This window comes from Lipophrys pholis (genome assembly GCF_963383615.2).
Source record: "Lipophrys pholis genome assembly, chromosome: 4".
NCBI lineage: Eukaryota > Metazoa > Chordata > Actinopteri > Blenniiformes > Blenniidae > Lipophrys > Lipophrys pholis.
In genome coordinates this window covers 30,275,066-30,289,086 of record NC_137637.1, presented here as the reverse complement: position 1 = coordinate 30,289,086, position 14,021 = coordinate 30,275,066, and the positions used below count along the sequence as shown (strand labels likewise).

The following is a 14,021-nucleotide window of genomic DNA, read 5'->3' as shown; positions in this document are numbered from 1 at the left end:
ATAGATACAGAAGTGCAACTGGATCTCTAATCGGGCATAATATGTCTTTAAGTATAGAAGCGTACATCTAGTATATGTCGGCAGATGCTTTTTATTGCTTATAATAACATCTTGTCTTTGAGTACATTGGGTAGTTAGCAATTAGTGTAAACACATGCTTGTGAAAATGTGAATTTTGAAGTGATTTCGAGAGTTTCTCTCATGATGCTTGGTGCTTGGCAGTCATTGTTTATGCGGCCATTTCATGGGTTCTTCTTCATGGGTTCTTCTTCATGGGATTTTCATAGGAAATAGCAGTTGTTCCTTTGTGTGAAACAAACTGTGGACTTTGTCTTTCCAGGTTGAAACTGTTTGTCCCCTTTTGGGGAGAACTCGACAGCCTAATTATATGGTTGATATTGTTCATACAGACATTGTACATTTACTGTTGTGGTGAGTTACAGCGAGGGGGTTGAGGTATATTGTTTCCCCCGCAAAACCGGACAATATGGCCAGTGCAGTTATTTAGCTAAGCAAGCACATTCTAATTTAACTATTGCATACTAGCAGTTTTAATTCATCTGCCTCATCAAAGAGTTTTATTGTGTTAAGTACTCAGTGCTCTTAATCTTGGTGAGTTGTTGAGCTCTCGTTCTATATATTTGCTAGATATAATTCTTTTCATCTCAAAACTCATTTATTCTTTTTCGAAAGCCCATATGAGTAACATGTTTTCAAATTTCTTTCTTGTGTGCCTGTCCTGTGGATTTTAATCCGCTTACTTGTTGTTCGTACCACAATTGTCTGTCTGTGTTTGCCGTTTGACCTTATTTAGCTGGTCTCGTCTCCAGTGCCCCGCGACCCGGAACACGATGGCGGCGTAGAAGATGTAGTGTTTTAAGATAGTAAAAAAGTCTTCTTTATACATTTTCTCGCAAAAATTCAAGAGCACATATGATGGGGGAAAAAACACCGATTTTTAACCAAAAACTACATCCATATCACTAGTTACTGCGCAAAAGCAAACGTTTACTGTGTTCAGTGAAATCAGCAGACATGTGAGCCCAAGTAAAAAAATAAATACATTTCTGAGTTCCTCCCTTGGCTTCAGAGATGCAATCTGTTTCACTTAGATTTTAATCATTTTCAAGTTGGTTCCTCATGTAAAGTGAAAAATTGAGTTCATGTAGGATTTGTTCTATTTTCAAAGTTACAATACATGCAGCTGATGCACTTAACCTTTTTGCCAATTCATCGAGGCAAGTATTTAATAAAACGGGGCTGAGATTGCTTTGACCCACACCTCTCGAGGGAGTAGTTTTAGTTTATTATCAATTTTAAAAGTTAAAAAAAAAAAAAAAAACCCTCTTTAATACAAGTGTGAAAAAAGCCCCTTGTGCCACATATAGTGAACATTTGTTGGGGTCAACGTTTAGCCACTGATTCTTGTGTTGGGATGAAATAAATATAGTTTACTTTGAATAAAGTATATTATGTCTGTGGTGTAGGTTGTGTTTTTTATTCGATTCATAAATTTTTGGGGGGGTCCAAATGAGTTTGGATTTAATTAGTTTTCACTTGTGCTTTAGTAAAGCTCAAACCAACTAATTAATTTGTTTATTGCTTCGAATGTGGATCCATATGGCATGTGTGTATATGGTTTTGTGTTCTCTTTTTTTTGAGCTTTCTCTACAGTGAACTAACAATTATACAGATAATTTTTGTATTGACACAGATGCTGATGAATGAACACCGCAGGCAGTAAAAATGTAAAAAAAATAAATAAAATGTAATAGACTGTGTGTGTGCAGGATTCTGCGCGTGTGGGGTTTTTATGGCAGTAAAAAAAGCTTAATCGTTTGGAATTGCTTCTACAGTCTGCTCTATGTGAGGAAACCATTTTTCTCAGCCACTAATTGACCACCTCCATGCAAAATGACCGGTTCGTTGTATGATATCGGAATAACTCAAAGTTTACATTTTTACTTCACAAGTGGCTTTCGCACATTTCTATAATTTAAACGCAATTAATGTACATTAGACGACACTGTTAGTCAGAAGACAAAGCTCACTCCTTTCCTGTATTTGTGTCTTTATTAGAAGGCTTGATATATAATGGAACGCAAGTAGAATATACGCTTTTCAAAGCAATAATTTCTCTATACACTCTATATATTAAAAAAAAAAAAAAAACTCACCAATCGTATATAATACAGTTTTCTTTCAGACACAACAGTTTAACGATGTTAATCATAGTATACAATGAGGGTTTTACCATTAAAGTGATTTATTTATACATTCATCCATGAACAGTAACTTGAAAGAAAGATAAATGTTTTGCATTTTTGATTAGACTTCTTATTGGATTATTCCTCCAGGTGATTATTAGTCTGACTCTTTTTCAAAGTCTCACCTTGTTTGGTTTGACAAACGACTGTGAGAGTGAGATACCCACAGAAGACGTAATTCTTCAGACAAAGGAGGCTTACTTCGAGGCAACGGCTCCTGATTGTTGTCTTTTCCTCAGTTTAGAGAACATAAGTGATGAAAATATGAAAACAAATGAATGGACAGCAGTTTGTATTTGTCTGTGGGTGTACGTGCGTGAGGTTGGCAGCTTGCTCGTCCCTATTTAATATATTCCTCTCCTTATCGTTTGTCCACAGTTATTCGTCTTCATTACTTCACAACAAAGACTGAAGGTTAAGGCTAGTTTGTGTTCTTTTGCAACCACTTTCACTCTTTGTCCTTCCATGTGTGTCCCAGTCTTCTCTAATCTCCTTTTTTCTGTCTCTTTATGTAATTTCAATGACAAACGCGGCATACCCAAATGGAACATTATTTATGCTAATCTAATAATTAGCTGAAGAAAGTTGATAATTACTCGAGGGTAAAGGGAAGCGCCGGACTTCATGCCCCACCTGCAGCAATCTCCTCTCAATTAAAGTCTTAATAAGTGACCTCACACCTCTCTGTATTCTGTCGGGGGCTCGCTGAGGGATCGTCTGCGCTCAGGCCGGCCCGCCCCAAAATATTTAATATTGAAGAGCACTCCGCAACTTTAGACGGCTGTAAATATAAATGACTCAGTCATTTATGGCTGACATACCCCTTTCTCCACCAAACGACTGTTTGAGCTGTGTAACTGTAAAACATGAAGTGTGACTATCTCAGTTCTTCCCATATCGTTCAGTACAGGTCACTGCCACGAGTTATGACCAGATTAGAATGCATTGTGAAATTTTTGCAATCTAAAATTGAATCAGTATAACCTATCATACAACCCACAGCAACGCTGTATTTATTGCAATATTTATTTAAGTACATCTTGATCTCATGAGCTAGTTTCTTTCCAATTTTATTGAATAGATTCACCCTCATCAGAACACGACGATTGATATTATTAGTCAGAAGCTAAAGTGTCTACTGAATTTACAGAAGAAATAATTAGATGGTTACCGTGTGTTTTATACCGCATAGCAGTTCTGAAAATGATCAAAAGATGTAGGGTCTGTTCAGGACAAGGGTTCAAAAGATTTCCACAACTTTTCGAAGGTCTTTCAACGACTGCCGGGCCCTTCGATTGTTCCTAAATGGAAAAGCCAACATGACCCCCCGTCCCGCAGATTTGACTTGTTTGGCCAACTGAGGAAATGTTGGTCAGGGAGGTGACCAGGGACCCAACGGTCGATTTAACAGACCTTCAGAGGCCCTCTGCAGGAACTGAAGGATTTTAATAAAAGGTCAACTCTCTAAGAATCGCTGCAAGTCAGACCATTCATAGTATAGAATACATACATATAAGCATGCATGCACCGACATCCATCTTTCACTCCATGAAGAATAGGGATGCACTGGAGCCAATCTTAGCCGGTTGTTGGAGAAGACAGCACACACTCTGCCATATGTAATACATCCCTTCAGTACGGACATCTATAGTGCAGATGTGATCTAATTCGCGTTTTGACTTTGCAAATGTTACAGTCTACCTGGATGTCGTCAATTAGCGTTTGAAGGATTTGATGAAACATGAAAACAAAATTTTCTCTAATATCAGAAGCCAAAGCTGAACTCCGTGGGCTGAAATCAATGCAGTTTGTTTATATCAGCCTCTGCTCATCATCTGTCTCAGGAGAGAAACATAAAGCTGGAGGTGAAGAATCGCACTGTGTGGGTGTTCCAGGGGCAGCAACGCTGGATGGAGCAGAGGAAAGGATGAAGCAGAGAGGTCTCTCTCTTGCTCTCAAAAAAAAAAAAAAAAAAAAAAAACCTACTCTACAGTGCATATAACCTAAGATTGGGGAAACAGTTCAAAGCGCACACCTATGACAATGAGAGAGTCACTGCAGGACAAGTCTCCCGCCGCTCATGCGCAGCAAAAGACTTAAACCCACAGAACATTTGTGGGCAGACCTGGAAATGGCAGTTTCCCGATGCTTTCCATCCAAACTGACAAAGCTTATTGGGATCTGCCAGAAAGAATTGGATAAACCTCCAAATCCAGGCTCGCAAAGCCTGTTGAGAATCACCCAAGAAGATTGGAAGTTGTAATTGCTGCCAATTGGGGCCTTCAAGTTTTTTTTAAGTTTTTTTTTTTTTTTATGAACAAACAAACAAAGTCTGGACATTGGATGAGATGAGAAGACACAGTTATTTAATGTTGCTCATGTCCGCCATCATTTTTTGCAGCTTCGCAATGTGTAAACATGATTTGTTCTTTATTCAGTTTTACAGACAGTCTCTGTGCGTGGTTATTGCAAATGCGGGGAACATTTGCATTGCTGATTCTCAAACAAAAGTCACACGTCTTTTAATGTACAGTAATTGATTTTATTTTCTGCTCTACCGCTTAAAACTGGTATGCTATTTTCGTTCTACATGTTTTCCTGGCTCCTGGGTAAATTCATTATCTATTAAACACTGCGAAAGTGAGAAGTCCTTACTCTGATCAAGGAACACAATCAACTTCTGAAACTTGGACAAAAAAAAAAGGGGGGGTGTAGTGCCTCATGCCTTGGAGCTAAACAACCAGTAAAACACAGTTTATTCCAAGGTATCAAATGCAGACAGACCGAGGTGAAAGTTTTAGCAGGCTGTTAAATTTCATGCACAATTTAGTTTCTTTAAATTGAAATTGATGATTACACAATCACATAATGGGCCTACCGTGGCAGATTCTGGCTGGTGACTTGTCAGGGTGCACCTGTTGTAAGGCTCAGCCGCTGCGAGCGAGAGCCGGAATATACACACCAGGCAAATCCATTATTGTAACTCAAATCCAGCAGTTGCATTTTTTTTCCTGCTGGGACAGACTCTCATTGTTGATTAAGTGCAGGTTTAATCACTGCTGAGGCCCTGCGATGGCAGCACCCGGCCTTGCTTCTTACAACAGGGAGTAAGCCTCTGGCTGATTATAACATTCACATGCTAATAACGCCATTTATATTACATACCTCAGGTTGTGAAATTTCCCTCTGATTATGTTGCTTGGTTTGACAGAGCCTGACAGGCAGAGGGTGAGATGCAGGCTCACAATAAATAAACCCAAGTCAGGGAGGTAAACATAAAGTTGGTACGAGTGAATTGAGAAGTGACTAAAAAGGCTTTTTTTGTTTTCTGTTTTCAGGAGAAGAGAATTCACCCGGCTGGCTGTGTGGAGAAGATGAAGGGAAAACTGTTGCCCCATTTTGGTATCCTCTCCTCGCTTGCCACATGCCTGTTTTTGCTATGAAGACCCCAGAAAGAAAGGTAAATCCCATTACGGTTCCTGAAGATGACAGCACGGGGTGTGGAAAAAAGCATTCGGCAGAAGCATCAACTGTTTCAGTTAAATTCAGCATGGTTTATGTCGTACTAATTACAGAAAAATATAAAAAATCTTACCCCAGCTTGACTATAACTCAACATTTTGAAACCATATTGATTTGTATGATCAAATAAAAATACCATGTCACAAGATTAATTACACCTGCTTGAGAGATCAATTTGGCAATACTTTTAAATCAATAATACAGCGTTCAAATAGCCACAAGGTGCCCCTACACACAGTCAAGTGTGGAAATTAATTTACATGTGACGGTGGAAAAAATGGTAAACTGCAATAATGTATAAATGATTGAAATTATGCAATGTAGGCATAACAATCTAAAATGTCAAATAAATGTAAAAAGTGTAGTGTTTAGCACTGTTGCCTCAGCAGTAATACCCACTGAATATCAGTATGGAGTTTACTTGATCTCCCTATGCGAGTATCGTTATTTCCATGTTTCTTTCTATAGTCTAAAACCGTCATTGCAGGTTAATTTATCTCTGAAATAACTAACTTCGGTGTGAATGAGCGTTCGTGTGATTGTCTCTCTGTGTTTTGCCTGTGATGGCCTGCTGGCCTCTCCTGCTTGAACCCTCCTGCCGTCGCCCAACAGTCATCTGGGATCGGCTCCAGCGCCCCATGACCCTGACTTGGAAAAAGCCATATAGAAGATAGACGGATGGACAAAAGTAGTCATGTCCCTTTGTGTCACTGCTTACCAAAACTTCTTTGCATGAAACAAAAAAGCACTCTAATGGTAACAACTGATCCACTTTACATGGTTTGTGACCTGAAACAGGAGCAATGCACAGGCAATGCACAGCCTTTTTTCATCCATCATTTATACATCTTTTGTATTTTCTTTATTAAACTTAGAGTCACCGGGGAGATGGATCTGATGCCCGGTGGCCTTGACCTCATATGGCTAACACAACGACGCGGATAATCACTCTCACACATATTGGTAAACCGGAAAGGCCAAATGACCGATCACCATCTGATATGTAGAGATTGCCAACGTACACACTAAGAAACATGCCAACTCCACAGGAAAAGTCCAAAATTGAACCAGGGCTATTTTCGCTGTGAAGCGAGAGAGCTAACTACGACACCACAAACAGCACGACACCACAGAAATGTGCATTTTCAGTGTTACCGTCTTTATTTAAATGTGGTACAACCTGCTTTCACGGAGTTCACAACGACTAAAAACATGTGATTTTTTTATTTATTTTTTTTCCAGAAATGTTTTCACGAAGTTAGGTTTTCACAGGTATTACTGTCAATGCTGTCAGCTTCCCGATGGTTAACACCTGTGCAGCCAAAGATTACCATGCATTGAAGGTTTTAAAGTTACTTGTCAGTGTCATCTGCAGACTTTTGGAGACATTGGAAATATGGATACCTTCTCATACATTTAGAGTTTCTCTTGAATCACTCACAGCATGAATATAGACTTAACGTAAAGGAACAAAAGCGATGGTTTCAGTGTTCGAGCTGTGTTCAGACTGTTCAAGTTACGCTGGGTTTCAAGCCTTCAGTGTAGTAAAATGTACTTACACTGTGTCGACTATTTGTTAGAGTGGATTATATGGATTTGTCTTAAGCAGTTCGAGTATATACAGCTCATATTGTGAAACAACAGCGCTTTTCCTTTACAAACCAAGGGAATGAATTAGACAGAAATGTTAGTTTGCAAATGCAAACATATGCAGATATTGAAAAGAAAAAGTAAAACTGCTTTTGGTACAGTGGGGGGGAAAAAAGCAACCCTGCTCATTAATTTGTCATATATTTGTAAGAGATTTAACGAGGTCGCTATCTGTGCATTTGGTATGCCAAATTATCTGACCACGGAGGAATTTAACATCTCCTGCTACAAAATGTGGCATTTACTAATGGTGGCTGGCCGTAGCTATAGATGACAGCTCTGCAGTGTGACCCCAATTAACGGATGAAATGAAAAACCAAATGAAATATTTTGAATGCAAATAAGTTAAAGAAAATAAGCTAGAATGGCTTGACATGAAAGAGTGTCTTAGTGCTGAGGCACTAACTATGGAATTAAAGAATTAAGGTTTGTACCGTCCTGCCATCTGAGTTTGAAGTGCAACACTTTAGCGTTGCTGACGACAGCTGAACAACAAGCATTTTTGGATGGGTGATCTTACCATTTAATTTTAAATTTTTAGATCACTGCTTACTTATTTGTACCGAAGGTGCACATATTTTGAGGTGTTCATTGTTTCTAAACTGCCCATGTTTATATTCAGGAGGCAGAGTTCCTCCCTTTGGATCAATCTGTCAAAGCAGTTCGACTTTTAACGACACTACCTTCTCCCCCAAAGCACCTATTAGTCCACAGCAGTGACATAATCTTTCTTTTCTTTTAAAATAAAAAGGTTTTTGTCAGAAGGGATCATAGTGACATTTTGCACAGCCATTTTCAATTGAATGCAATCAAAGCCCACTTGCCTTGACCGAACGGATGGAAATACACTGTCTTAGTGATGATCTCACTCGAAGATACATAGACTGTTGGAATTACAAGGTGACACAGGAGCATACCTTCAGGTTGCTGGCTGAAGAACTTGGATCAATACAAGCTGTTAAGATCTAGAAGCCTCCAATAGATCAAATGGTCAGTACAGGTGAGTGATAGGCTTAAGGGGTTTTAGAATGCCGGTGGAAATGCTATGAAATCCATTTGGAAGAGGTGAAAGATGATATTTTCAACCACACCTTCCATATCCATAATGTGGTTATGGGTCCGACTGAACAAATTGGGCGGTGGTGGGGAGGGCAAATTACCATGGCCACCAAGGGAGGATGTTATAAAGTGATCATGCAATTATCTTAATGGGTGTGGGACACCCAAGTATAAATCAATGTTCCAGGATTAGATTAAGACCCATACACCAACCCATAGTCTGCCTGGCATGAGGACCAGAGGAAGGTGAGCTCAAAGAGCAGCTGGGAGTGCAGGGAGTGCAACTCTGACAACAGTGTGAGGGGAATTTCCCAAAAGATCTTGACAACCTTCCAGAGCATTCTGCAAAAATGTGTAACACCTGACTGGCAGCCGAGCCAAGTCAATTAATATATTTTGAGCCAGAGGGACCCTGCAGTCTCTCAGGGATCCCCTCATATTCCCTTCTTTTGCACAAACAAACGAAGCACCTGAGCACAGCAGTGGCGGGCAAGGCAGCTCTGTCAGTCACAAATGAGGTTTACCATGAAATGGATTCATTTGACAGTGCTTTCTGTGAGCTGTAAGAATGAGCATGCTTTCACCTTGATAAGAACAAGGAAAAATCAGACAAGTGGCTATTTCTTCTTGTTTCTTTAAAACTAACAATGATATATCAATGAAAGACATATGATTAGTGAGGGTTTTTTTTTTCCTTAATTCAAATGGATTCCAAACAGTTGTGGTTGACATCAAGAGTTGTTTAGAGTTTTCCTGTCCGGCACTGCACAACACTTCTCATTGTAACATTACAAATTTAATACTTTCCAACAGATTTTATGTAAGTTGCATCAGTAAATGCAACTTTTATAAATGCAATAGATTTGATAGAAGTTGCATTTACTGATGTTCTTTACTTACTGAAGTTCCCTATAGCATTTCTAAAGGGGTAAACTTCTCAATCTCCACATGTAGAGTCACATTTGTTGGACTCTATATGTATATATAGACACTCATATATAACATACATGTGAGGTTTAACTTTTTTGCAGCTCTCCTGCAGCTTTGCACTGTTCCGCATCTTGCAAATAGGAACGTGGTAAGAACCAAAGTATTGGAAAACTGAAGAGGTAGGCGGGAGTATTTCTTTTCCTTCTTTTTTTTTTTTGATGAAAGAGAAGGTAGCATTAAATGGAGTGACTTTAAGTCCTTCATGCAGAGCAGACTGTGATTAGGGGCTTAACTCAGCAGCAGCCCCCTACTCCCTCTCTGTGTCTCCATCTTTGCCTCAGCCACTGCCTTTAGGACACATACGCCTCTCTGTGCCAAAGCTCTGCAGCTCTTTCTCCAGCTCTTGCAGCTTCTCTTGGCACTCTGAGTTACAGTGAGTAGAAGGGATGAAGAAAAGAAAGCAAGAAAAAAAAAAAAAAAAAAGAAATCCCAGATTAAAGGAGATGTGGCCGAAGGGGCCGAAGCCATTTCCTACAAAAATAAAGTTCTAAGGCAGCATAGCATGAACAACACGCAGAGGTCACCTAAGGGAGTTCAAGCCACTGCTGGCTGTGCACTGCTCTTCGCACCCTGGTCCACTCAGTGGGAGCTGAAGTGGGCTACTGGGTGAACTCGTTAGGTGCCGGAGATAAACCTTATCTCAAGTCTACTGAGTGAGAACAGCGGGGGCGGACACACTTCCCTCAATTTATCTCTTTCATTCTCTATGTTACTCTCTCTCCATCTCTCTAACACATGCACACACACACACACACTCGGGCTCTATCGCGGTTAATAGACAAACCACATTCTGATGGTCCTTGTTGTTTAAAGAGTCAGTGCACGCTCTGTTTCACTGCCCTCTCTGCCATTTTGAAAGATGAAACGGAGCAGGTTTGGCAGTTGGCCCAAAGGGAGGGTGTGAGGTGGTTGGGTTAAGGGATTAATATGAGACACTATAGCAGAAAGGGTAAGAGCTGAACCACACTTCTATTCTGGAGAATTGGCTGTTAAATGGAACAATTAATGGCAGTTTCTGCCGTGGTAGTATGTAGGTGCTGGATGTCGGTTTTAACAGGATTGACGCTCTTAATTATGAAAGATAAACAGAATTAAACAGTTGGCCGAATTTCACAATGTTCATTTATACATTGTCAGTATATTGAGTTGGATGCAACCGTCCACCTATCTTCTGTAAAGCTTTTTCCACTTCAGGCTTGCAGGATGTTGAGGCCATGTCTCCATGACCTCCACACAACTGTTTATTGTGACATCTGGTCTTGAAAATGAATACCTGGTTATACTTACTGGCTACTTATTCAAGTATAGGTGGTGTTACCTTGCAATTGCAATTTACACATTTGGTTCAGGTGGTGTTCACATTCAGTTTTGAGACCGGACCAAACCATCTATAAAATGTCATGCAATTACAACAGCTGCTAGTTTGGGGGCGCTGTCGCCTGAAACAAACACTGACCAGAGAGGAAGTAAAGAAGAAACACGGCTCACTGATTGGTCCGGACCGAAACCTGAAGTCCCACTGCTTTAGTCCGTGGTGGCTAGGCTAGTTAACTCGTGGCTAATGGGTAGCCACAAACAACCGCAATATATAGTCTTCAGACCAGATATCAATAAGTGCCCTTTTCACTACTTCTTCCTCTTCACTTCTGCCTCACTACTCCACATCTGCCCGCAAGATATTTTCCATCTTTGTCTTTCTGCGTCTGCTTCTTCTGATTCGCGGGGTTAGCTGTTTGTTTACTACCCAGAATGCATTGTGCACGTCACGTCCTCCCCCGTCCTCTCACCCCACCCGCTAGAAAGATCGATTGTAAAGGAAGCACTTCCTCACTATTCCACGTCTGTGCACGAGCCATTTTCCAGGAGACAAAAAATGTTACAGGGCTCCCGCTTCTTTTCCGTGTCTTTGTATGATTCACGTACCCAACATGCATTGCACTCTACGTTACGTCCCCTCAACCCTCACCCCGCCAGCTGAAAAGTCTGTTTGAAAGCGGACCGAAACTGATGTTTTGAAGGGGTCCAGATTCCCCTTGAAAAATCCAGAACCGAGTTCGGGGTGCAGTCACATTTCCCCAAACGAAACAGACTTTCCCAGAAAGTCCCTGAAGAGAACGCTGGTCCGCATCAAATAGGGGAATGTGAACGTGCCCTTAAGGAACAGACTTATAAAATAACAATCACAGCTAAGCTATATTTCATTACATTATTCTTGGAACCGCTCTATTTATTCCTGTATATTTTATGAATTCAGTAGTTTTGGAAAACTACTAAAACTAAATCAGTGGCATGGTCATTTTGTTGTTTTTACATTTTAAATCAACCGTTAATTCACTGACATCGCCAATCCCTAAAATGCTTTTGTAGCTACATTCAGTATAAATTTTCACATATTGATGCCAAAAGTGATGACTGATTATTGTTCTTTTCCCCCAAAAAATGATCTGCTGCTTCTGTCTAAAACAAGCTGGACACCGTCCACTTTTACCTTTCATCTCTTTAATTCACTGTATGAGTCCTTCATTGTGGCAAAAAACAGTATCTTTCAAATCTGTCAGGCAGGCTGTATCAGTGTGAAACCTGGAGACCAATAATGGATGTATTTATGAAACTCAATAATCTGACAGCTCAGCAAGCTGTTTAACAATTGGCATTCGATGGCGTCCTGCGCATTGGGAGCTGAAAGACTTGAATTACGTACCTGTCTCTATCTGGGGCACATATATTTTCTTGTGCACAGTATTTCTGTGTAACAGCTTATTCAGCAAAGCCCTGAAGAAGATCAATGCCTGGTTCGTGTCCTGATCTAACCATTTCTGAAGACGAACATGTGCATTCTATATTTGCAGTATTTTACGGCAAAGGGACAGGAATCCCTTGGCCACATAATGATTCACAAATGCCTCATATCTCCACCAGTAGGAAAGCACTTCTTCCTCTGCAGCTCGAAAAAAGGTTCTTAAAGATCCAAAGCTACAAAGACTTACGGAATAGTAAAGGGACATGTTTCCAGACTCCATTTATGAGGCATTAGGCTAGGACAGGGTAGAGGATGGCTGCTATGCCAGAGCTCTTATAATACCTTGGGGGATTTCATCATGTATGCTTTGAAGTGCGGAATGACAAACTGGAAAAGGGTTTGCATCGAGGTTAGCTTTCTTTCTCTTTTTCTGAGAGGATTAGCTTCTGTGTCTCAGCTCAGAAAACGACAAAGCCTGCTCTCATCTCATCCCTAATGCACTCTCCTAGTTTACATAGATCGCACAGATCATCATTATTGTTTATTTTTTACTTATGTTGGCATTGTTCTTTTTCTTTTCTTTTTTTTTAAAATTTTGAATGAGTTAGAGTTTAGCTGTAATATCCATTATATTGTGTTGTAGGTCATCTGTGTCGCTACCGCGTCACAATGGGTCTATACTTTGTGTACCGGACCAGCTGCTGTTTTTTGCGACACGCTGGAACATGACACAGGAACATGACTGCTTGTACAGAAAATGAGCTTGCTGAGTGGCATCCCTGGCAGCAGCAAACACTCTGTGTTCATGGGTGCATTTAGGGCATTGTCTGGGGAACGACTGATTTACAAACATAATGACTCGAAGCTCTTACAGCCAAGATGAATGAAAGGGTACAGTGTGAAGGCTGTGTGTGTGTGTGTGTGTGTGTGTGTGTGTGTGTGTGTGTGTGTGTGTGTGTGTGTGTGTGTGTGTGTGTGTGTGTGTGTGTGTGTGTGTGTGTGTGTGTGTGTGTGTGTGTGTGTGTGTGTGTGTGTGTGGTGTGTAGCACACCGCAGATGAGATGCCGTGTTATGAAATATGGATTAAAAAGGAGAAGGACAGTGTGAGAAGGTGGCCTTTCTCTGAAGCAATGCCTTTTTGATGATTTATTTCCTCTTCCCCCTCTAGACTGTGTTTTTATTATATATTTTTTAAGGTAAAGTCATCAAGTGGACATCTTACACAATGCCTCTTCTTCTGTTTTTCTTGAAGGTTGTTCGCCGCCTTTTAGAGGAGCAGATATTGGCCACATCTCTGATTTGTTGAGAATAGATGCCACAATATGGATTAAAACCTTGTTCTAACCATGTATCCACCCGAGCACAGCAGTTCCCTTTCTAACTCTGCAGTAATATCCTTCTGGCAAACAGAAAAACACAAACAGCGGGATACATAAGTGCTGGAAACTGTTTTGAGAAAGCACGTCGTTTTTTCTCAGACCTGATCCTCATCAAGATTTTCTTTTTCTTTTTTTTTCTTTTTCCTGCCTCATGGCTTATTGGAGATTTAAGATCATCTGCAGAGCACAGGATTTTCCATGACTATCAGGGTCAAATGAATAATGATAATGATGACCAGTAATGCTGAGTATGCAGTGCTCTGTGTGGCTGCTTTTTTCTCATTATCTTTTCCTCAAACGATGCTCAGACATGCCACCCAAGAGAATGCCTGCCTCTTAATTTTAGACCTTACATGTACGTCTTGCACTTTCTTCTGATGTAAAAATCGCAAAGCAATGAGCGTTCATGTCACA

The 14,021-nt window shown here is 40.4% G+C and overlaps 1 protein-coding gene across 3 annotated transcripts in view; it reads left to right on the top strand.

Annotated features, from left to right (window-relative positions):
• Positions 1–14,021, top strand: part of arhgef10la (Rho guanine nucleotide exchange factor (GEF) 10-like a) — a 129,671-nt gene that overhangs the window by 71,721 nt on the left and 43,929 nt on the right. For all 3 annotated transcript variants that reach the window (XM_080461407.1, XM_080461405.1, XM_080461406.1), the window contains one exon: positions 5,606–5,727. In XM_080461407.1, coding sequence (XP_080317533.1) covers positions 5,606–5,727 — 122 coding nt within the window. The remainder of the gene's footprint in view (positions 1–5,605; positions 5,728–14,021) is intronic.